The sequence below is a fragment of the Falco rusticolus genome, chromosome 9, assembly GCF_015220075.1.
Source record: "Falco rusticolus isolate bFalRus1 chromosome 9, bFalRus1.pri, whole genome shotgun sequence".
NCBI classification, from domain to species: domain Eukaryota; kingdom Metazoa; phylum Chordata; class Aves; order Falconiformes; family Falconidae; genus Falco; species Falco rusticolus.
Window position 1 is genome coordinate 3588268 of NC_051195.1, and position 23912 is coordinate 3612179.

Genomic DNA, 23912 nt, shown 5'->3' on the forward strand with positions numbered 1-23912 from the left:
TGGCTGAGAATGAGTCAGCAGAGAAAAGAGTGATGTGGCCACTTTCAAAAAAGCGTTTGTCAGGAAACAGCAGTCATCTATTAAATGTCTTGCGTCTGCAATGTAGAACAGGACAAGCCCCACCTGGTTTGTTTGGGTTCATGGTTAGGGCTGAAACCAGTTGGGTTTTTTCCCTTGTACCTCCCAGATCTCTCAGCTGCCACCTTTCAGATTGTTTTAATGGCTATTGGTCATTTCCATCTACATAAAACTTGAGGTCTCAGGTCAGCTTGTGACCGTAGGCAGTTTATGCATGCGATTAAAAAGGAAGAGCAGAGTCATGCTGTGCATGTAGCGATGTGGGTGCCTGCCTACCAGGGTCATCGCCGAGTGGTTCATAAGGATATAACATAGTTCGTACCTCTCCCTTCTTTCTCCCCCACTTGCTGATCCTGATGCCCTTTCCATGCTGTCCCTAATTCTTTGGATTTCGTTTCTTGATTATTTTTTATTATTATTATTGTACCGCTTCTCCCTTCAAAACTCTGCCTACAATGTCCCTTGGAAAACGGACACTTCTGTGGGCTTATTTGCCCACACTTTCAGTGTTCTAGGGTTTTGCTGACAGTAGCGGTGGTCAGCTTGAATCACCTTTCAAGATCTGTACAGCACAAGGCTTACCCAGCCAGCTCTGTTGCTTTTGACATGGCAGGGTCCTGCAGTTGTAGGTGCTGTGAAACATCCTTCTCATCCAAACAATTCCAGGGGAAAGTGTCTTTTTTTGCAAATCAAGACTTTTTGCTGAACACAGCTGTTCCTGCTGTGGCTTTGCACAGAGGTAGAACAGGGCACAACAAATGTTGGAGGCAGGAGATGCTTCTGAGGCAGCCACTCCACTACAAAGAGGTTAAAACTCTGGTGCCAAAACCGCTTGGACCTCAGTTTTCACCATAGCCACCACTGAACTCGTAACTGTAATCTTGACCAGGTTTAACCAATCTAAAATGTTCCTCTCAAGTGAATAAGAGACAAGACAAAGACACATAGCGTACCTTTTCATCAGAGGCATCTTGACTCCTTCCACGCTGCCCGTCAGTTAGAATGGCAGTGTATTTTTATGAAGAGTATCCTCAGTGATTATTTTTATGGGTAACATTTTGTTGCAGTGCATCTGCGTGGTAGTTGTGATAAAATTTGTATCAGTTACAACTTTTAAAATACACGATTGAAAGCAATTTTCCAGGAAATAAGAATTGTGAGGACTAGAGGCGTGAGAAGAAAAATGTTCCCATGATGTAGAATTTGGTTGGTTTGGTGGTTGTTTTTATTTTCATTTTTTTTACAGGAACAGAAATGCTGTTGGGAAGCAAGAAGCAGCAATGCACCACGGGCAGGATCATCACAACAGCCTCTGGCTCTCTTCCAGATACAGCATCCCGAAAGGCAATTGCTGCTGCTACTGATGGCTCATCGAAAAAGGGAGATCACTCCAAAGTCACCTCCAAATCCAAAGAGATCCAAGCACAGAGCATCCTGAAACCAAAAGTGTCTGTCTCCAATAGTATGTGCAATATAAAAGCTTCATCAAGAATCCTCTTGGAAGAAAATGTTCACAGGCAAAACCAGCTCCTAAAAAGTAAGGTACAAATCTTACTGTGGTTGTTAGGAATATGGTTTCAATAACAAGATGAGATCAGTCTCAAAGAAAAAAGTGAAATAATGGAAAGTCAGTCCATTTTTTGTCCAGCTTTAAGTGCTGAGTATGAGTCATCTGGTGAGAGATCAATCAAATAATCTGACTGCATACATTGCTATGGTTAATAGAACACAAGATTAAAATGAGAAAGATAGGTTTACTTTATAAGCAGATTCAACAAAATCTTGAAAAAAACATTAAAATTGCAGAGTCAAGCAGTCCCAGTCCAACCAAGAATGACCAGAAGTGAGGTTATTTTTATAACCTTGTTCTTGTTTGCAACGTTTCTTTCATTTTTTGCAAGGTTATTTTTTGACACAACAGCCTGAACTACATGGTACACAGACATAGCATGAAATAACTCGTTTGGAGAGATTATCATGAAGGAAAAAAAAAAGATTGTTCAAAAATTTATTATCAACAAGGTTTCAGCGTGTAAAATGTGATTTCTTCTAGTTCAGCACTGGTTGGTATGTCTTACTTCCAACACTGATTCACATAGCTAAATGGAGATGACATGAGCAGCTGTATTTATGCATAAGGTAGTTTTGCAGAAGGCAGTTGAAATATAATATAGATTAGTCTGGCTTTAGTATCAATAGGTTTATTTGAAATTTACTCCAAGGATACCTTAAAAATGCTATAATGGTCATGTAGCCTTTCTTCTTACAGCATTATTATTTTTTTTACAGATTTTTTTGTAGGCAGCCAGGCAAAATTTTTTCATTATTGACTGTAAAGCTACTGAACGTAACACCGATTTAGAGGAGAGAAGCCTACATGCTGCTTCCAGTGCCTGAAGTGAAATCGTGCCATTTCACTAACTGGAAATGACTTAGGTTTAGAAAAGCGAAGCATCCACTGAGATCTATCAAAGATGAAGTTAATTGACACTCTGTAAACCTGGCTTATCGAAGAGTTTAATTTCATGTTCACAGATTTCAAGTTGTTTTTCCAAAATGTTAACCAGAACAGTATTAGGGAGGAAATACTGTTCAGGCTTTTATAAGGCATATGTACCCAACACAGATAATTTTAATATTTATGTACAATATGTCATAAAGAGGAAAATACTTAAGTTTATTGTAACCAAAAATTGAAATAAAACAGTAATGGGCTTTATTCCCAGATATTTAGTTCTAGAAATCAAATTATTTGGCAAGGAAGAAGTAGTCCAGTGTGACTTTTCACAATGGTTCATATGGAGCTCTTCTGAAGTTTCCTTGTTGTTTTGGATTAATTCTGTCCTCTAAACAAGAATCTTGTCAACTCTGATTTTTGAGCACATAGCCTCTTTTGGTCCTAATTTGCGCAGAGACTGTCAATCATAGAGCATTAAAGCATAATTTTAAGTGTAGAATATAATATATTTTTCTCAATATTAATTGACAGGTTTCATAATAATACGCTATAATGCATGTTAAACTTTTGGGTTTTGTTTTTTGTTTTTGTTTTTGTTTTTTCATGGAGTCTTTCCACTGGCTAATGAATGTATAGAAGTGATAGAAAGCAAACTCGTATTATCAGCCAGGAAAAAAAACGGAACAGTGTTTATGAAAGTCTCAGTATGGTCAAAGAGAAAGGATATGTAATTAAGGTCCGTAACAATATGTTATTTCCTACAATATGTGCAATGAATGGAAATGAACTCAAACTGCAGGTCACAGGGTTATATTCTTCGCTTTCCATGATGCGACTGAGTTACAGAAGTGTCTTGCCTTTTGGGAAGCAAATATCAGCAAATGGCGCTAAGCGTCCGAGCAGTTTAATTGCACTTCGATGTGATGTCTGGCTTAATGTGAAAGATACTCTGGGTGTCACAGGGCAGTGAGTAGCACCTATGATTAGATTTGATCTATTCCGCTTAATGAGGCCTATTAATAATACCTTGGCATTCTTATTTTAGAAATTGCCCTCTATGTCTAATGAGGTGGAGAACCCAATAAAAAATTAACCATGCACTCTTAATGAACTTTTAAATCTCTCAAAGGTGATTATGAATTTTGTGGTTCAAGTGACAAAATAAAAGAGTGCAAGGAGGAGGATGAGCGGGAGCGAGCCAGGAGGGTAACGCTATCCGCGGCTCACTCGCCAGATGTTACTCGTGAGAAAAACAACCTGTTCACCCAGCCAGAAACCAGCTCCCAACCTGAGAGAACCCCACCAGCCACGCGGACGCTGCGGGTAAATACCAATTTGTTGTTATTGTTGCTGTTAATATGGGGATTTATTTTTTCTTTTACTATTATTTTAATTTTTTTTCTTTTTCCCTTTTTTTTTTTTCTTCCATGGAAGGTGACCTTTAAAGGTCCCTTCCAACCTAAACTATTCCATGAGTCTACAATTCCTGGGAAGTGGCTGAGGGCAGAAGTTCACATTCCTGTGATTTTTCTCCTTTCCCGTGAAGTTTTGGTAGCTTGCATCAGCTGCAAAGACTTGCTGGGTTCTCTCATTGTAAAAGCTCCCTGTTTTAAGCCCCAGCTGCCATATCTGCAGAGGAACATCTTAAAAGTTTGGGGATTTAGAAATTTCCCAAAGATATAATTTTGAAATTATACCTTGAAACTGCCAATTTCCCAAATGTGCATGACATCCAGTGCCACGGGCAGCAGCCACAGGTGCAGAGGTGACCCCAGGTTGATACCAAGCCCCAGCAGCCGCCGTGCTTCCCTGCCTTCTCCTTCAGCTCCTGCCTTCTGTCCTAAGACACTCCTAAATGCTGAGGCAGCCTTTTGAGTGGAAAGCGTTTTCTTTCTAGATCCTCCACGAACAGATCTGCAGCACGATGTAAATAAACAGGAACGCTTGTGAACTGCCAGTGACAAGCTGCTTCAGTGATGGGGTGAGACCAGGAAATAGGCAAAACACCAAAAGCTTGAATGTGGATAATATGTAATTCAAAACATATAAACACATAAATATATGACTTGTAACACATAACAACATGTAATTCAAAAATATGTAATCCAAATATGTTTTTTGAAAGTTGGGTTATTTTCAGAAATTCTCCTTTGTCTGATCTGGAAATTTCACACCAAGACAGCTTTCTAAGAGGAAAAGGAAATAAAGACAGAAAGGAAGGCAGCTGGCTGACTTTCACACAGACAAGCAATCATTTTCATTGATAATCTCTTACTGAACCCAGCTGGATGCACATCACCTTTTTTTTTTTTTTTTTTTTTTCTTTCTTCCTTTTAACTTTTTTAAAACCAAGGGGTTTCTCTGTTTCATTTAGGAAGCACTAGAAATCCATAAGCCTGAGTTCATCTCTCGTTCACGAGAAAGGCTGAAGAGACTTGAACATATGGTCCAGCAGAGGAAAGCCCAGCAGCAGAGTGATGCTCCTGTGAGAAACCAAGGAGTGCTTGTTCGCAAACTTTCCTCAACATCCACTTCCAGCAAAAAAAAACAATACACCATTCCTCACCCTCTCAGTGGTAAGTTGAACTGGGACCAGCAACAGGTCTGTAGCTGATGCTGACATCTTGCCACCACGTGTATAGTATTTCCCTCTTAACTTTGTGAAAAAACAAGAGACCCACAGCTCCTGTTTCACCCCACCAGCTCTCCAGCATCTGTCCTGATGCTCGGAGCAGACAGTCTCTGAAGGTGGGTTAGTGGAGGTGAGTTGTTTTCTGTGGTCTGTGGCAGCAGAAGACGTCTTCCTTGGGGACTTTGAATCGTTGTCATGTGCCATTGTGTTCTTCAGCATGATGCAGGTTGCTGCTAGTTTTAGAGGTGATAGCAATAAAAAGCATTTGATACCTCTCGCAGATCACAAAGACCGGTTTGGAGGGAGAAGTGACAGTTAGGGGGGGCAGTGGGATTTGGGAGTCGGAGTCCCAATCTTGTCTTCTCAGCAGCTTCACATGTGGACGTGCCACTTGACTCATGAAGCCTTCAGCAGCGAGCTAGCTCTGAAAGAACGCTTCTATGCCCAGCAGCTGTGTGCAAGGCTGCTAAATCAATGCATCTAAACTCTGTGAATTCCTAACTCAAGTTGATTAGGTTGTTTTATTGTCCTAGTGGTAAACAGACAAAATATCCAGTGAAAAAGAGTTCTCTCTGAGAAGCTCCTTCACAGCTCTCTCCAATAGCACCCCTGTAAATATTATCTAGGTGCAAGATGTTAAGCAAATTACTTTTGGTTTTGTGGTTTTTGGTTTTTTTAATTGCCATCTGGCTCTTAATTAATTCAGTTGACTAAAGAAAAAGATTATTGGATTGATTGGCATTCCTCTTTACATTTTCGTTTTAAATCTGTGGCCGTTTGAAGCCACATAGTTCTACTGAAAAGTAAATCAATTGAAAACATTAAACAAATAGATGGGTCACCCGGAGGAAGCAGGAAGGAAAATCTCTGATGTCTTCAACACTGGGAAAAAACATGGGTTTTGCTCGCTGGGGAGTGGGCTTGGACACAGGAAGGCTGGGCGCAGCCCCATCGCAGGACTCTTGGTGTGCTTTGCACTGGAGAGAACTGATTTCCATCGCTACATCTGTGCTGTTTGTTGTGGTACCACAGAGCCTACCTTACACCAGAGAGATAATGCCTTGTTATAGTAAGAGCTAAACAAGCGTAAGTGAACGAAGCACAAAGCATGAATTATATTTTAAAGAGTCGATAAAATTCATTCACCACCAGTTATCCAAGTTAATTTACTTGGCTTCGTATCTCTCAGGGTCACGCCGCCCTGCAGTGCTGGGGTCTCGGTGCCAGCACCAGCAAGCCCTCCCTGCAGGCAAGGGCACGGGCGTTTGTCATATATCTTAGAAGAAGCGGCAAATACGTGCACCTTCAGTCAGTCATCTTTGAAAGTCCCCTAAACCACTCTGCAAATACTTTACGGAAAAAAAAAAAAAAAATTAAATCTATTTCTCCTTAAATTATAATTAAATATTAATCTTGATGCTTGCTTAATGAGTAATAAAAGCATAATATTGAAATACATTCATTAATGATTCAAATAAATTACTATTTCCCTCTTTCAGTGGTTGGTCATTAAAGACACATTTGTCTAAAGAAAATCTTTAGTTTCCATAAGTCACCTGCCTTTATGTAGCCACGTGTAATTTTCTGTTTATGAAATCTTAATATTTTTATAATGACAGGAGCGTCACATGTCTGTTATTTAAGCGTAACTGTAATTAGTACTGGAAACCCTAGATCCTTGACAGAGCACAACCTGAGGCTGCAGTTCAGAGGGCTGTGTAGGAGCATATTGAGCATATTTAATTTGCTCTGAGTCCTGACAATTGGTATTTTAGGACTTCTCCTGGTGGATGCTATTGTGCAGAAGGATTAGTATCATTAAGGAGTCCCAGAGTGGGAGATCTTTGTTTCCTACATATGTTCCCAAGCTTTTCTAGTTGCAACCCCTCTTGCAGAAGAGACAAGGGCTTCTCCCTTGTGCTCACCAAGGGCACTGGGTGGATGCCTGTATCCTTCTGATGTCTCTGCTGACAACATCCCCATCCCACTGGGGTCACAGCCTTCTCCTCCCCTTCTGCCAGCCCCCAAGGTTGGAAGGAAGAGAAGTTATCATTTGTTGTCGTTATTCTGTATTCTCTGGAAAAGCCATTTTAGCATGTAAAATGTGCTTTTAAACCAAGGAAGGACTTTGTACCATGTTTTAGAAAACAAAAGTAAAATGAAAGGAAAATGCAGCTGTAGTCCAGGTAGGTATGCAAGTAGTTTCCTTAGCTGAGATGGGAAGTGGACATCAAAATCCCAGTGATTTAAGGATGCCATTTCACATTATAACCTGGTGCAAGGGACACTGTGAGTGCAAGCAGCAGTGTCACCGCCTGCTCTGTTGCTGCGCGTGGCCCATCATGCTCCTGTATTTTGGTTAGCTGATCTAGCAGAAGCTACTTTTTAATTATTTTCTTTAAAATTAGGATTTTGAGGTTTTATCAGATCAAACAACTGATCCAGCTCATCAAACAGTGTTGTGATCAGATGAACTGGCACAGGGCAGGTGGGAGGGAAGGTAGGAGGAGATGGGGAGGGAGGAGAGCAGCACCCCCTCCCTTGGCACCAGCCTCCCATTTTTACGGGTGTAATGGGACTGTACCCCTCCCAAAGAGAGCTCCCAGGCTGCTCCTGTACTGCACCCATGCACAGATGACTCCGAAAGCTACCTGCCAGCCAAAGCTGGCTGAGCAAAGGAAACATGGTAGGGTCCACCACTGACTATGTATTTCAAAGCCAGCTTTTCAAGTGGTACAGAGCCTGGGGTTTATGCAGGACACTAAGTGTCCAGAAGAGGGAAAATATCATCTTAAGGTATGTCTGCATGTCCGCACACACAGAGTCCTGAATGCCACCTCCATCTCTGGCTATTCCTGGTTGTGCGTGGGTTGTGGTCCAGGAGCAGCTGCTGTGACACCAGAGCTGGGACAGGGGCTGGTGGCTGAGGCTCAGTGCTGTGTTATCACAACCATTGCTTTCCAGGGTGCCGTCCTGCTGCCCAGGCTGCGCTGGGCAGCAGCAGACAGCAATGCCCTATGTCCTCCCTATGGTGCCATGGCTGTTCCTATAGTCACCTGGAAGCCCATGCATGTCGCAGTCACTCACAAAGGCCAAAAGAGGCATCAGACCCCAACCATCGTTCAGAAGTCATTAGAAGTCAGAGGAACTGGTCAGCCAACACTTCTGCACATGCGGGGCAGTTGCTTTGCCACGTCCCCATAGCTATTTTATTTGGTACTTGTACTACGGCTTTTCCTGTTCTCCCTGCTAGTGTCAAAAAAATCTTTGCCAAATGCAGCCACCTGCAGCTTTCTTTGTCGAGGAAGCAGGCTGCTCTGACAGCAGCACGCAGGGACACAACATTTGACACAAGGAACCCAGGAGGGTAAAATGATAACCTGGAAACTTGCTTAAGTGTACAGCATTGTATTGGTGGCACCTCTAGGCTTCAGGGTGTGATCCTGTGGTTGCTTTCTTCAGTCTGATAGTTCCCTCCTTTCTCACTTTTTTCTCTTTCCTGACATCTTTGGGGTTTGTGGAAGTAGAGGTCTTTATGGCTCTGAGGTTCACGGGGCTGGTTGCCAGCACACCTTTATACATTTTCCAGTGCCTTTTTCGTAAGAGCAGGTTGGCTGATGAGTTTAATTTCCACTGACCCCGACACAGCAATCCCAGGGATGGGTTATGAGCTCGCGGGTGGGTGGGCAGGAGTGTCTCCGTGCAGACCCAAGGTGCCCGCAGAGCAGGTCGCCACAGCGTACTCGCTGCAAGCGCTGGCTGTAGCTATGAGTTATCCAACTAGTTTTCTGCCGCCAGAGGCCATTCCCTGCCCAGTTCCCCATGTGCACATCCGTGCCCACATGGGAAGGTGGCTCAGGAGGGGGACAGGTGGGACTGTCCCCTTGAGTGGCAGCCTGCTTTCATGCAGGCATAAATGGGGGTTAACTTGCAGCCCGGGGTGTCTCCCTGTGCATCCAGAAAGGAGAGCAATGACCTTCAGTTTTTTCTCTGCCTGAGATTATTCTATCAGACTAAAGTGTCTTTATTGATAATACAAAATTATGAGTTAGCACAGGTTTACAATGTTTTGGCAGTGTTGTTACAAACTTAGTTTCCTGTAGGAGACAGAAATAATTGGCATTGAGCATCATTTCCATATAAATACCAACATCTGTGCAGTTTCCGTTTACCTTCTGATCCTCAAAAAACCCAAGTTGTTTACCATTTTTAATTGTAATTCATGAGCAGGATTTTATAAAACGCTGAAATTAATCTTAGAAAAATGAAAATGTTTATCCTGCAGAAGATTTTCTCGACACAAGAGCACTTTGAAGACAGAGAACCTGCAACTCTCATGCTAGCCTTAGTGCTAGGTAATGTGTACTGCTAAATTTTGAGAGTGCTAATTAGTCCAAGATAGACTACTCTGCTGTTGACTATGTCGAACAAATTAGAGATCCCACTGTGACGAACTGAATAGAAACAATGTTCAAATAACTGGATTTAAATCTCGAAAAACCGTAATGTAATTACTTCAGTGACAGGACTACCAGCTGTTTATAGGCCTTTAAATCTGCATAATGAACAGCCTTGTGATCTTAGTGTACACAAGCACTTTCAGAGGTTTAAAAAATTTTCTCAGGCCCATATGTTTTTTTCATACCTTCCATTTTGAGAGGGTAGTGGTTCATTGGAAATGGTAATAGAAGTTGCACGTTACCGTTCAACCCCTGTTGCGGGGCCTGCTGTGTTTCTCCGGATTTATACCCAAATCCTGTATCTTTAGTAATACTTTGGAAACAAGTTTATACCTTCTCAGTCATGCTTCTAAACCTTTCCAAAAAGCTTTATTGTAACTGCGAAAGCCTGGGGGGCAAGGACTGCTGTTGTTTGTTTGTTTGTTTGTTTGTTTGTTTGTTTTCAAGGGGGTGGTTTCTCGAGAAGCTCTGTGCCAGGGAGGTTTTAATTTGGGTTGTAGAGAGAGGGGAAAAATAGCAATCGGAGAACTTGCAATAATTCTGCAGCCAGCAACCCCTGCAGCCACTAATGTGCATCCTTGTGGTCTTCAGATGCCATTGGCAGTTGGTGAGATGTTTGCAGCCACCAGTCCATCTCTGTTTGTGTGTGACTTTAGTTGTGACATTTCTGGGGTTCCTTTTCCCCGTCAAAACTCATAGCTAGCAGTAATGCCACTGATCCTGTCGGCACCTGGCCTCCTGGTTAAGGCTGCCAGCTCTGAACACAGACTGAGCTGCAGTCAGGTAATTGAATTAGGAAGAGAAATGACCTATTTTTATGATATTATTATTCATCACATTGATTTGAGCACTGCTATGAGTCAGCTAAACATGGCAGCTCATTGCAAGTCCCTGGCTGTGGGTGACACAGTCTCTCAGGAGCATGATGCTCAGATTCACTGTGACGCCAGGGGAGGAGGTGATGTAGTGAATGGGGTGACCAGCATGTCCCCTCCATGCCCTCATTCTTGCAAAGAGGGGAGACAGACAGCCTCTGTGCAAGGAAGGCGGTAATAAATTGGAAGATCTTCAGATATGAAGAGTTTTCTGTGTGGATGACAGCAGTGTTGAAACAATGTGGCTTATATTGGATGACTTACAAAGTTTAGTCAATCTGCTGGGGGATAATTTCATTTGGAGTCCTGAAGCAGCCAAATAGAAAACTGAATTTCTGACGATGGACTTGTTAATCCAGGAATAAAAGGTCTGATTTCACCCATGATTAGAAACTGAAACTAAAAACTGTGAGGATTAAGAAGCTGGTGCAAATTTTACCAAAGATTAAATTAATCTTTTGATGAGTTCACTAAAATCTGTCAAACCATCTTCATAATTTGCTATTTTTTGAAAGAAACCTTACGCTTTCCAAGACTACCTGCTCTATTCAAACAAGAATGATTCAGGAAAGCCAGGTGAGATGCTGGTTTTTTCCACATGAAATCTGTAAGTGTTAAGTACCGTTTGGACTGAAATCTCCTGCATCATGCCCAAAATTAATTTAATACAAAAATGTTTTCATAAACCTCTAAACTTCACAGGATTTTTAGAGATACTTGTGATGTTTTCCATTGTTAAGAATGAAATATTAAGAAGAATCAGAATTCTCAATAGCCACAGTGTAGGACAGACGTGAACAGCTAGAAAGCCCAGGAACCACCTTCCTGGGGTTCCTCTTGGGTGAAGAAGCACTTCTCAGCTTCAGCGTTTGCCTAAGATGAGCAGAAAGTCCAGGCAGTCTTACAATCAAACTTTTAACTAATGGGTTATTGCATTTTTATAAATAATACCAAAACCTCATCTGTTGACTACAGCTGAATTAATTCATTGCATGAAGTCATTGACATACGCTGTGTAAAAGTTTGGGCAGCACCCCTGGGTGTAGGCATTAGTTTATATTCTCTGGATGAATTCCCAGTCAAGGGCTACAGGCGTGCTAAGCTGAATGCCACCTTGACATTCATCTTAAATTCAGGACTAATTTATCTTTTAAAGGACTGTTGATTTAAAAAAGCAGTGTTTAAAGTATTATTTTTTTTAATTTATTTTAGGACTTCTCTGGGTGAATGGGCTTTTGGTGAATTATTTTTTTCAGATCAGTAAAAAAACAGTTTAGAGAACCACTGCTATCAGTGCTTTGCATTTCAGCGACTGACTGCACATCCTCACAGGCACTTTTTAGCTCCTAACAAACTTGGAGGATTTGCATTTATGTTAGGAGAAAATGTATGTATATTCTGATGGGCAGAGTTTAGCCTTTGATAAATTTTGCCATTCTCTTTTTAAAGTGTTTCAGTGATTTAATGGTAAACATGAAGTCAGGGGATGATTCCAACGCAATCATTTTATCTGTTCTCTGTCTAAACATTTACTAACTTCCCAAGCAGGAAAGTTACTCACCCTGTCTGTGGAGCTGTTTGGCACTAGTTAAAATATACTACAGCGATGACCCATTTACCTTCTTCATTTACAACTTGATGAAGTGGCTTCTTTCTCCCACTGTGGAGATGTCAGACCATTGTTGCATACAGCGCTGGTGTAAATACCAGAAGCTCAGCAGTTTCAAAAGGTTTAAAAAAACCACACCATTGAAATGTTTCATGCCTATCTGTCTAGACCTTTTTTTAACTGTGGTGCATCACTGGAAATGCTGAATGACTGCTTTGAAATCCCTTCTTTTCTTTACTTCAGAATAGTTTTCTCCAAAAGTAATACAAGGCTATGAAATTTGATAATGAATTTTGATAAAATGCAATTTAGAAGACTATCAGCCTGGGAATTGTCCACCTTATGCCTCACTTTGATATTTGCTTGGTAGGAGAGAATGTTAATACAGGTCTTCACAATGTGTTTGGCAGGTTATTATAGCTCTGAATGTGTGCTGCTCTGCCACTTTGAAATATGCTTTCTTTTTGGTATTAAATATTAACAAATATTTACAAGTACGTATGATTTTTATTTTTCATTTATACCAATTTTTATTTATTTTTCTGTTATTTTTTGAATTCTAATCCTAAAATCTTTCAAGGATTAGCCTTATTTCTTCTTGTTGCTTGCATGTGAATTTTTTTTCCTCATACATAACGACCTGAGAGAGAGCTGAGAGATACTACCTGAATGGTTAGCTGTAAGCGTTTACCATTTGACTCCAAGTTGCTTCACAAAGGGTATTCTTATTTTAATATTCTTTTCCTTATTTTAAGGAAGATTTATTTTGTTCTTGGAGGATTTTCCCCAGACCCTTTGTTTTTAATCCTTCCCTTCAAACCAACTGCACAACCCCATACTTAGTTCCAGGCAGGATCACGGGCAGTGGTGGGTCTGATGGCTTCAAGACTGTTCCTGTGCCATCAGGAGAGGGTTATTCTGAAGGCACAGCCGTATGCCCCAGCACCCGCACAGCTCAGCCTCTGCGGCGCTTCCCAGCGTGCCAGCATGGAGTCTTGGCAACTCATAGAAAAAGTGCAGATTAACTTGTCATGCTGCTTACAGGATCGGTTGCAGGCCTGCAGATCCCTGCCTGGGTTTTTCATCCCTCACATGTTGTCGTGGCTACGCACAAAGGTCTGGAAATGTTAATGTGTTATTAAGAGGTTTTCTTAAGGAAAAAAGAAAAAAGAAAAAAAAAGGGGGGGGATGTGTGCGTCCCTAAAACAATTAGTTATGATCCAGAAATCCTCCATCTGAGTATTCCTGGAATAAAAATTGATAATTTTGAGCAGATGTCACTCGCAGTGCATGGGAAATCTTACAAACACCAGGCTCTGTGCTGGTCGGCCGCGCAGTGCAATAGCATCGCGTCTTGGGAGAAGTCCACCGCAACTCACTGCGCGAGGGTCGGGGCAGGCAGTGCGGGTTTCTGCCGGGGAGGTCTTTCCAATGCTCTCAGCTGCTCTTCTGTGCCCAAGGACAGGGGAACATGCAAGCAACTGGCTGCAACAGCAGGAACCTTGTACTAAGGACCACATTACCACACAGATGAAAAAGATGCCCAAATTTGCTGTGTAGCATGAAGCACCTCCTATTTTAGTTTTAGTGCTGCAGAGCACTCATAGCAATGGCTTTGTACAACTTCAGCTTGATCCCGTGCCACCTTCCGGGTGAGAGGACGTGCCTCACGGGCAGGGATGCATCCTGCAATCCTGAGCTGTCAGAATGAGGTGTGCAACCTCGAGCAGCCAGGGACTGCACTGAGGCTGCTCTGAAGTGTGCTGCACTCCACACCAGTCCCAGAAAATCAATGACCCCGGGCCCTAACCCTTCACCAGGACCATCGGGGTCACAGGTAATCTGCTCCCTGAAATTTCAGGGTTATTTGGACAGCAATAGCATCCAAGTGTTTATTCCTTTTAAGTTAATCAACATGTAAATGAACATAAAACCACTAATAAATACAAGGCAAATTATATTTTCCTAGCAAACTGAGCATGTTGTGTGTGTGTACTGAAGATTTAATAAGCATGATTAAGCGTAGACAACCGCTGAGTGGCGAAAAGTTAGTCCTCAGGCAGAGGAGGCTCCGCAGCCTCCCCTCCTTTCTCAAATCCCTAACACTTGCACGATTGAAAATAATTCAGAATAGGAGCTGCTGCAAAACTCCCTTTTATTTTTACATAGAGATACAACAGTGATCTTAAAGGACGTGTAGCATTTTCCTGAGAAACACAGTAATCTGAGTACAACTTTGCCTTCAGGTGTAGTCCCATAAACTGCTTGGGGCTGAGTGGTTGCTGAGACATCTCCCATAAATATCCCTGAAACGTGCTGTCTTAAAGAATGGGGAAGGAAACCTGGTGGGTAAGGTAGGGGTCTTTTTTGGGTAGGGGCCGCTGAGCCTGCTCAGGGCAAGCGTCTGCACTGGGCAGTTCTGGAACAAATTATTTTCTGTGTTTACTTCTCTGCCTTGATTATTGTATTTTGCCTCTTTAGTGAGATGGTAGAAGGATGCTGACATGACGCCTGCTGTGATATAGGCCTTCTAAACTTCCTTGTAAAATGGAAGTGCTTAAAAGTTTGCACATATATTTATCTTATACATATGTTCTGCAAACATACTGGCAAATATTTTGGCATTCAGATTATTGTGACTACACAGGTCATGACACCCCTGTCCTCAGTGCCCCAGCGAAACTGCCTGGAGCTGGCTGGGTGTAGGGAACGCTCGGGCCACCCTTGTGTTCAGGCACCAGAACGTGAAACCATTTCTTAAGTACACGTGAACTGAGAAACTGAAATTCCAACTACCTAGGTCGCCTGTGTGCATCAGGGTGGCAGGTTGTGCACTGCAGGGATGTTCCTTCCCCTGCTCTGGATGTGTCCTGCTGTACAGATGGGGGGACCCTGCCCCGTCTCCCCACTTTTTCTTTTATTGTCCTAGTGTAAATCTAAATAACATAGCTGTGCAGGCAGCAGTCCTCCCTCTTCTCCCTGATAAACGTAGTTAGACACAGTCTCCTTCATCTAGAATCAGTTCTGATTATGTATCTACCACCTTCCCATCTCATACAAACACCACCCCTTCCCATTCAGAAACCATTTTTGCAAGGAACATGTTAAACCTACTTATTCCTGAGACTTAGCTGACTGCTAAGATCAGTAATTATTTTCCCGTATCCAGGGAAATGCTGATTGGAATTATCATGGATAATTCATATTTGATCAGGAAAGAGTAATATAATTTTCATCCTCCTAACACTTGGCACAATTATTCACAGCCCTGCAAAACAGGTGGAAATTGAATCAGGCATGATCAGACCAACACTCGTCAGCTGAGGATTCAGGCGGGGGGGGGGCGGGGCGCTGATTGCCTGCACAAGCACGGGGAAAATAGATCACTGTGTACCACAGAAATCATCACTGGCTCTTTATCTGAATAAAGGGCACACACAGCTCCACGTGGCAATGACAAAAGTCATAGGCAATTTAAATAAATGAACTCTGCAATGAAGGTGGTTGCTATGGGTCCTACCCATCCTTCCTTTTCTGTAGGGCAGCTTCAGGAGCCAGTTCAACTCCAGATGTTATTAAATGCCTTTCCATTGACCTGTAGAGGTTTGGAACTGGCCTTAAGCCATCAAAAATTTAACCAGAAATAACATATCATGACTACATGAAACGTGACGTCTAAAATTTCAGTAAACACAGATTCCTCCAGTATTAACTTTATTTTCCCCCTGCTAGATAACCTCTTCAAACCAAAGGAAAGATTCATTCCAGAGAAGGAGATGCATATGCGATCTAAAAGGTACAAATCGCTTCGGTTTAGAGTCCCACCTCACATGTCTAAGGCACTGTATTTCCATGTCATCTCCATGTGCCAGGGGACCGGTCTGTCACTCTGCTTGCACGCTTTTATGCCATGCTCATGACTTACATCCACAGTATCAGGCTAATGGATTTGGGGCAGCCCTGCCCTATGAACACTCCTTTTCTAACCGTTTCAGACAGCGTGGGGTACTCCTCGCATGAAAACTAAGTCCCCGACAGGTGCCTCATATTGGACATTCAAAAATGTAAGCAGCACAGTCACTTTGGGTTGTTTGTTTGTTTGTTTGTTTGTTTCCACCCGATTATGGCACATAGTATGGGAATTGCAGCAAACTATCAGGAACGTGGGGTGTGATCTTTAACTGCACTGCACTTCCTGCCATCACTTACAGCAAGGAAAGCTGCTGGCTACCATGCAGCATTCATCCCGTTTTCAAGAGTCCTCAAGATGTGTCCCATTTCTCTTCTCCAAAACACAACCCCCAGCCAAAACAGACTGCTTCAAGAACTCAGTATAGCAAAATATTGTGAGGAAAAATCAGAACCAAGCAGGCTTTGTATGCATGCAAAGAGAAGGACTTCTGCAAAGGAAGGTCCGACTTTCTTCTCACGCTCCTGGGAATTTTATCACTAATTTCAATGGAAAAAGATCAGACCAGAAGTCACCTTTTTGAGGGCAACTTGTGTTATTTTTAAAATGGACAGATTATCTTCTCCTCGGTAAAAAGAGTTTCTAATGGCAGTGAGAAAGTGTTAAGAGTCTACAATCTTATAATGATGGTTTTCTTACATTTTAGAAAAATACTTGAAAATAATTGCTTGGTATTAATTTTGTGACATAAATACATAAAAGTGTACAGGCCAGGTTCTGGTCTGAATTATGTTGCTATAAATTGAAACCAACTCCACTGAGCTCACTAGAAACTACTCCAGAATTACACTGCTGCCTTGAGATAACCTGATCCCATCTCTTTCCTTACTTTTTAGTCTAAAATTAGAAGTGTTTTTCAGCAAGTCAGATTTTATATAAAAATTATTGTTCATAATATATAATTCCCGTGCCATAAATCTAATTCAAGTGCTTAGAGATGCCCATTAGTGACAAGTATTGCACTGAAGGCAAACGTTTCCTATAGGAAAGGCAAATTATTTACGAGTCTCAGGGATGGCATGTGAAGTTAACTTTCTAAATTCATCCCAGGATTTACAACAATTTACCTGAAGTAAAAAAGAAACAAGAAGAAAAAGAGAAACGGATCATCATTCAGAGCAACAGGCTGCGTGTTGAGATCTTCAAGAAGGTAAGGATTTACTGTGAATGCCAAGGATAGTTCTGTATCCCTTTTTTCAACCTGTGAAGGTGGTCTGTAGAGAGGGACCATCTGCCTGGGGAGCCTGGGCTAATCACGTGCAAACCCTGAGAGCAAAGGATGCTCTCTGAAATCTTGTTCTTGGGGTTAGACACTTTAAACTTGAATTAACAGCTGAACCTTGTGCTGGAACAGGCACTTTTGTTGTGTTTTTTGTTTTTTTAATGAGTAATTAGTTGCGATAGAAAGCTACATTAGCACAATTAACCCAGGTGGAGATCTGAGACATTGCTAGATAACCATGCTCTACAAGTACCAGGTTTTCTTTGTTTAAGTGCTGTGTTCCTCCATTTAATGACACCCTTCCTATCCAAGATGGAAAAGCTTTTGGCGGGTTTTTTTGATGGGGAGTTTTTTTTTGGGGGGTTGTGGGGGTTTTTTTTTTTGAGCAATGTAGCCAGTAGATTTGAAGTCTGAGAATGCTCATACCATCTCACCTACATTATTACTGAAGATTTCTACAGTTATATCCACCTCATGTACTTTAATGGTATCTTAAGGCTGTTTTGTATTGTTTCTTCCCCAGCAATTACTGGACCAGCTCCTTCAAAGAAACACAGAGTGACAAAGGATTCTCTTGCCCATGATCCTAATTGGATCTTGAATGCCTTTGACTGCTAGATAAGCCATAAAATTTACTGTTATCTCAATTACCTGGAGGTAATTTTTCTTATCTTTGGTTCTTTATGGAAAGAAAGATCATTTATATTTCAATTGAAATTTCAAGGCAGCTTTCAAGTAATCAAAAACAGTCTAAATGGGAACACAGCTGTTTCAGAGCATCACCTTTTGGTCAGTGTACCCAGAGGAAATAATTTTAAGAATTTTTAATGCAAATACTGAATTACAGTGGTATTACTTATCTTAATCTTTTAAAAAGTATACATCTCTGTAGCACTAGAACTGGGTTTATAAGATCTGGAAAACTTATTTCTCTGAAGTGTTCTATTAATTGATTTCCTGTGAGTTAAATCCTTGAAGTAAAGAAAAATGAATATCATTATTTGTTATGTTTAGAAACTAGCTGAAATAGCATTACCACATAATCATAGCAGCAGCAGTTTCACATTAATACTTAACATACCAAAAGGGACCAATATTTTAGCTCTCTGAAGAGCTCTATTCCTGTTTATATAGTGAATCTACATAGCAAGCTTACCCTTTAAAAAGCAATATTTAAAAATTTGATTATAACACTATTTTTTGTGTTTTTCATTGTAATATATATTTTACTCCACTTCTGTGAGCATTAAGTATTTATAGAAATGGCATATTAAGAAGTGGTGCCAAGAAGTATGTTTGCATCAAAACTGCAGAACTAAAACCATCTGTAACATTTCCTCCAAAAATATTTAAATCTTTATTTGTACATTTTGGAAGTAAAAACAACCAGCTTACAAACCAATGGAGTTTATTTATGGAATAAAATATGAATATAATATTGATCCAACTGCTATGTTTTTATTTGGTGCTGTTAAATATAACACAATTATTGAAACTGCTTGAGAAGTCATGCCTTTGTATGCCACAAATCCTACGGTAAAAAATAATGCCCATAAAAATCATTGCAAGCGTTAACCTCTGTTGTACAAACACCCAGTTGAGTGTGTTTGAATGAGCCTGGAATTTGGCCTTTGATATCTATGCTTTATTTTTCTAATCCAGCCTGAGATGTAAGGTCAGGGTTTTTGGAAGAGAGATGTTTGTGAGCTGGGCTTTGGCCACTGAGATAGCCTCCAGCTGTGTGACCTGTGCTGGACACAAGGAACCTAGTTATATTTTGTGCTTGACTGTCTCTGTTAGATTGCTTTGCTTCTTTGTGTTTCAGCTTTCCAGTTTGTAAAGTAGGATTCATTATGTTAATCTTTGCCCACAGAGAAGGTATTAATTGCATGAATATATTGCATTCCAGATAGATATCTTTAAAAACTCATCAATTAGTTCAATACGTTTCAAGAGGATATGTAAGGTGAGGTGGTGCTGACTGTGAGAACGAAACTGCCAAGGACCTTCCTCAAAAAAAGTCTTTTTAACCAAGCAAGGGATGCTGTACTGGAAAGCGATGTCAGGGCTGGACCACAAACGGCTTCAAGTAGAACCTGTAAAAAGGACTGCGAGAAGGAACATCCTCCAAGCTTCTCAGCTCAGCTGCAAGGTAGATCTACTCTCCCGTGGGTTCATTGATCCTTCTTGCTGCTCTCCAGGAAAAACATGTGGCCTGCCTCAAACAGGAGGGCCTTTCTCTCTGTGGTGAACTTCTGGGTCTCCACCACAGAGTGATAAATTATAGCCGTAAACACACCCCCACACATGGTCTCCTAGACTGAATCCAAAGGATTGTCTTTCAAGCTTTCATCCAGTTACAGCTCGCTGCAGCTAGAGACATTTCCTATAAAAGTCAGTGCCAAAATCCCCTTTGATTTCCGTAGGAAACTAGCATTTCTCCCCCTTGGCTCCTTGGTCTCTAGTTTCTTGACTTCAGAGAAATGCAGCTTTGGTTCATCAAGTTCGTACCCTTCAGGAGGATTATTTCCTGCACATATCTGTAGAGGAATACTATATACATTTAAGTCTGCTTTACTGTATGCATTTTAGGCCTCTTGTAGTCTCCCCCCAGAGCCACAGCAAGAGATTCTGGTATGGAAACAAGACATTTGGTATTTGGTATCCATGGGGCACACAGCAAGATACACACTGCCTGGGGCAGGGATGTCCCTGCTGCGGGACTGGCATCTAGTTCCACCAGGAGAAAAGAGCCCCCAGGCTTTTCCCACTTCTTCTCTGGCAGAGTGGAAGAGCCAGAGTCTTCCTTTCTGGGAGTGAAAGAGTGTTTTACATGCAACTCAGACATTTCTCCTGCAGTATGCCCGGGCACTGAAAGGAGATGACTTAATCTAACTGCTCTTCATTTCATCTCTACAATCCAGCCATTGTAATAGAAAATAGACTGTACAGGAAAATGTTACTTCAGAAAAACATGAGCGTCACAGGCTTAGCCCTCTATACAAGCAGGCATCAACTTAATAAAGTTTAGAGTTAGGAAAAAATTCAGCATATTTCACTTTGGACTTGCAGGCGTTTCAAAGTCAAGAGTACATTTGCCATTGGATAATACCCGACACAGAAAACTCTGCAGTCTAAATCACCCCCACTTGTCAAATACGGGAATTTTCCTTCTTGCTGGATGTTGTTTGTGTTCAGGTTTTCCGGCTGTCAGCCCATGCCCTGTGTCTTCAGGAGGGACACGTATTCCTGCTGGTACGGCTCTATAAGGATGTATATAAGTATGATATAAGGATGATATTCCCTGGTAATAGGCATTGCGATTTGTTCCCCACCTCCCCTGTTGGGTCACCTCTTCCCACGCTGCTGATTCATACGTGGCTGCAGAATGGTGTTTACCAGCAGAAGCTGGTGGGGATGAGGTGTCGAGGGTTTGGGGGTGTTCAGGCACCAGAGCTGGCGTAGGCTTGCCAACACGTTGCCTTGGCGTTCTCCTTTCGAAACAGAACACCTCTCAGCAGGGTCAACATTTTGCATTATTCAAAATGGAGCCCACATGGGGAATGCACAGTGGTTTAGGTGTGCAAGACATGGTGTTTGTTTGCTTGCTGGCATCATTAATTTTTATCTGACAGAAATACCTCACTAAGGATTGAAAGTCATTGCAACGTAAAGCACTGAGGGTTACAGTATTCTGGGGATTTATTTTAAACCCAAATATTTTCCTGTGTATGTGTATGCAAGCCATTAGTTACTTCTTCGAGTTTACTCAGCTGGTCAGATAGATGAGGAGACTGTCTGGGTAAGACTTTTTAGGAGTTTTGTTGTTGAGAATTTGGGATTGGTCACGTTACTGCAATGTTTTCTGTGAGAGAGCTGATTTACAAGGAAAACAACACAGAAAAGCAGGGATAAAGCTTCTGGCAGCTCTCTCCAGAGGAAACCATTCCCTGATACAGCCATCGCAGAAAGAGCACCATGGCTAAAAATACCCCCGCTGGCCTCATCTGTAGAGATGTTTGTCCCTTTGACTTCAGGGACAAAAATGCCTGTGTGCTTTGATGGTGGGTAATTATCTTTCCAGGAGCATTGACTGGCCACTTGTTCACTGACGGAGTAGATCAGTACACGGGGTTGTCCCACAGGGTCGTATTTCATCAAGCACTATGACTTAAGCCTGTGTAGTTTATTACTCAGTGTGCTTCTGGCTGAGCTGGGTTATGGCCGGCTGGATGCCTGTGAGATGCCCTCACTGTGCTCCCCTGCTGTCGCAGACACAGGTCAGCACCAGGCAAGGGGGGCTGAGAAGTCCCAGCCCCAGGTGAGACCATTCCCAGCCCGCAGAGTTCCCACTAAAAGGTGATTAGAAAGCAGTGGCACAAACTGAACTGCAGGGACACCTGAGCGTAAAAGGGAATAGGATAAAAAAAGATACTGAAAAGCTTTCAAATATAGTGCAGGTAGAGAAGGTCAATATATGTATGAAAATATTTATGAAGCTCTGATTAAAATATGCATCCACTGAGATCACAATCACAAAAATCCTTGCCTGAAATTCTCATTCAGTGCGAGGAGCCTGTGTTGCTGGTTGAGTGGTGCTACTCTGCCTGTTGGCAACGACCTACTGGTGTGTTGGGCTCTGGAAGAGAAACTGGTCTCCCAGCTGGACTGCCTGGAGGTGTTTGGGGAGGTTATTATTTTCTCTTGTAATTTCTGTTTAGCTATGACAAGACTCTTGCAAGAAGCACATCATGTGAAAACACTTTTCTATGTTGAAAATATAAAGCTTCCTCTTTTTTAAGTCAGGCATCTTACTTTTCCCAGTTCCCCTTGGCTCTGTACCAAAGCTGTAGGAGGCAGAATTACTTAATATCCATTTTACATGACCCACAAAATAAGATAATGAGGTGTATCCTCTCCCTACCAGCTGCAGAAGTGATTAAAAAAAAACAACCACAACCTGCATGAATGTGCTCATGGTACACACAATTATATAAAATAGGAAATACAAAAAGTGTAATGAACTGCTTAAGGTTCATGTTGCATAGATAGGAATATGTAGAAGAGCCACTAATTGCATATTTTTTTTTAATTGGTCACAGTGATGTATTTTTAGACTTCATGTTTTAAATACCATTATCTTCTACAGCATCTTACAACAACTAGAATATAGTTAGTATATACTTACAGGAAGATCCTTATGCAAAGATTTATTACATGTAGGCTACTCCCTGGTTCTAGAGTTACTGCAGGTCTGCAACTGGCTTGAGAAATTGCCAGCAGAAAATGAAAAAGACTCATCTGAAACCATTTTAGCTTCATCTTCTCGCTCAGGCCACCTCTTAATACACTGTCTAATATGCTCTTGCAGCTGCACTTGAAGAATGGGGAAACTTCCATTTTTATTTTGTATTTCTGTGCTTTTTTAGAACTTTTTGTTCCTTAAGATAAGTGAACATTTTATATTCCTGTAGTGGAATGAAGCTGGGCTAATTAGCATTGACAATATACAGCTGTGGGGTGGCTTCAGGGGCGGTGGGTTGGCTGGTGTAGATGAGGTGCCGGTGTGGCTGGTTAAGTGAAGTGGTTGGGAGCCAGTGAAGGGGGAGCAGCCGAGGAAGAAGCAAGAGAAGGGAGAACACACGGCCTGGATGAGGTGAGACAAGGAGAAGGCAGCAGAGGGACTGTATGAAGAGTGTGGTGGTATGAGATGGTAAAAGGCCTTGTTGCAGCTGGCTGTTGGAGAGTGCTACAACATATCCCCTTCTAGAGTGGTGAGGGGAAATTTAACAAAGATGGTGACCAAGGGGTGGTCATGGGGGCGGTGTCCAGCGTGAACTAATATTCTGATTACTTGATGACGGCGTCTGAAGGAAAGGTCCCTCAGCAATCGTTGTAATGAATTGTAATATGTAACCATGGCCAGGGAGTTAAAAAAATTTAATAGTTGGGACAGACATCTGGTTTTGTAACTGGGTTGTCCTCTGAAATTGTGTCACTGCAGAAGGAGGCAGGGAAATAGGTTGGAGACAGGCATGTGCCATGATTTGGTGGAGAAATGATGGGATCCCCACGGATAGATACGGGGCTGGGCTTGTGGTGCAGCTGCCCGAGGGCTGCCCGGGCAGGGCTGCTGGATGCGTTGCCCTCTGTGACGGTAACGCAGTGTATTGGATTAATCCCCCGCCAACAGCGGTGTGGTCTTGCATGGCAGTGGTGTCAAGGAGAGGGAATTACTGGTGTATTCCAGGCTGCCGTTTTATAGAGAAATAAACCAGTGCTCCAATATTGTACTCGCATTAGTTCTTTGTCGCTAATGTTGCTACGATGAACACCAGAGGAATTAGTAATGAATACCCACTCACTGCAAAGTGTTGCCAAATACATGGTTAACTTGTAATGCTACGGAGAGCACATATATAATTTTTGTGTTTGGTATTATGTAAAAATATAACTTTGAGGGCTCCTTGGTCTAAATTTAATTATGTAATGGCATAAGTTAAACTGCATGAAAGATGTATAATTATGGGCTGACTGTTCTATCTAATACTATTAGCTGATGTTACAAACCCAGCATTTTACTTCTATTTGTTTTGGTTTTGAGAGAT

General features: G+C 41.9%; 1 protein-coding gene across 1 annotated transcript in view; it reads left to right on the forward strand.

Annotated features, from left to right (window-relative positions):
* The window catches only part of C9H10orf90 (chromosome 9 C10orf90 homolog), a 68115-nt gene extending 49379 nt beyond the window's left edge, over window positions 1-18736 (forward strand). Inside the window, exons 4-9 of the mRNA XM_037400054.1 lie at window positions 1325-1615; window positions 3666-3859; window positions 4911-5112; window positions 15845-15908; window positions 17133-17232; window positions 17828-18736. Of these exons, the coding sequence (XP_037255951.1) occupies window positions 1325-1615; window positions 3666-3859; window positions 4911-5112; window positions 15845-15908; window positions 17133-17232; window positions 17828-17866 (890 nt within the window). The 3' untranslated portion in view covers window positions 17867-18736. The remainder of the gene's footprint in view (window positions 1-1324; window positions 1616-3665; window positions 3860-4910; window positions 5113-15844; window positions 15909-17132; window positions 17233-17827) is intronic.
* Window positions 18737-23912: the final 5176 nt, after the last annotated feature.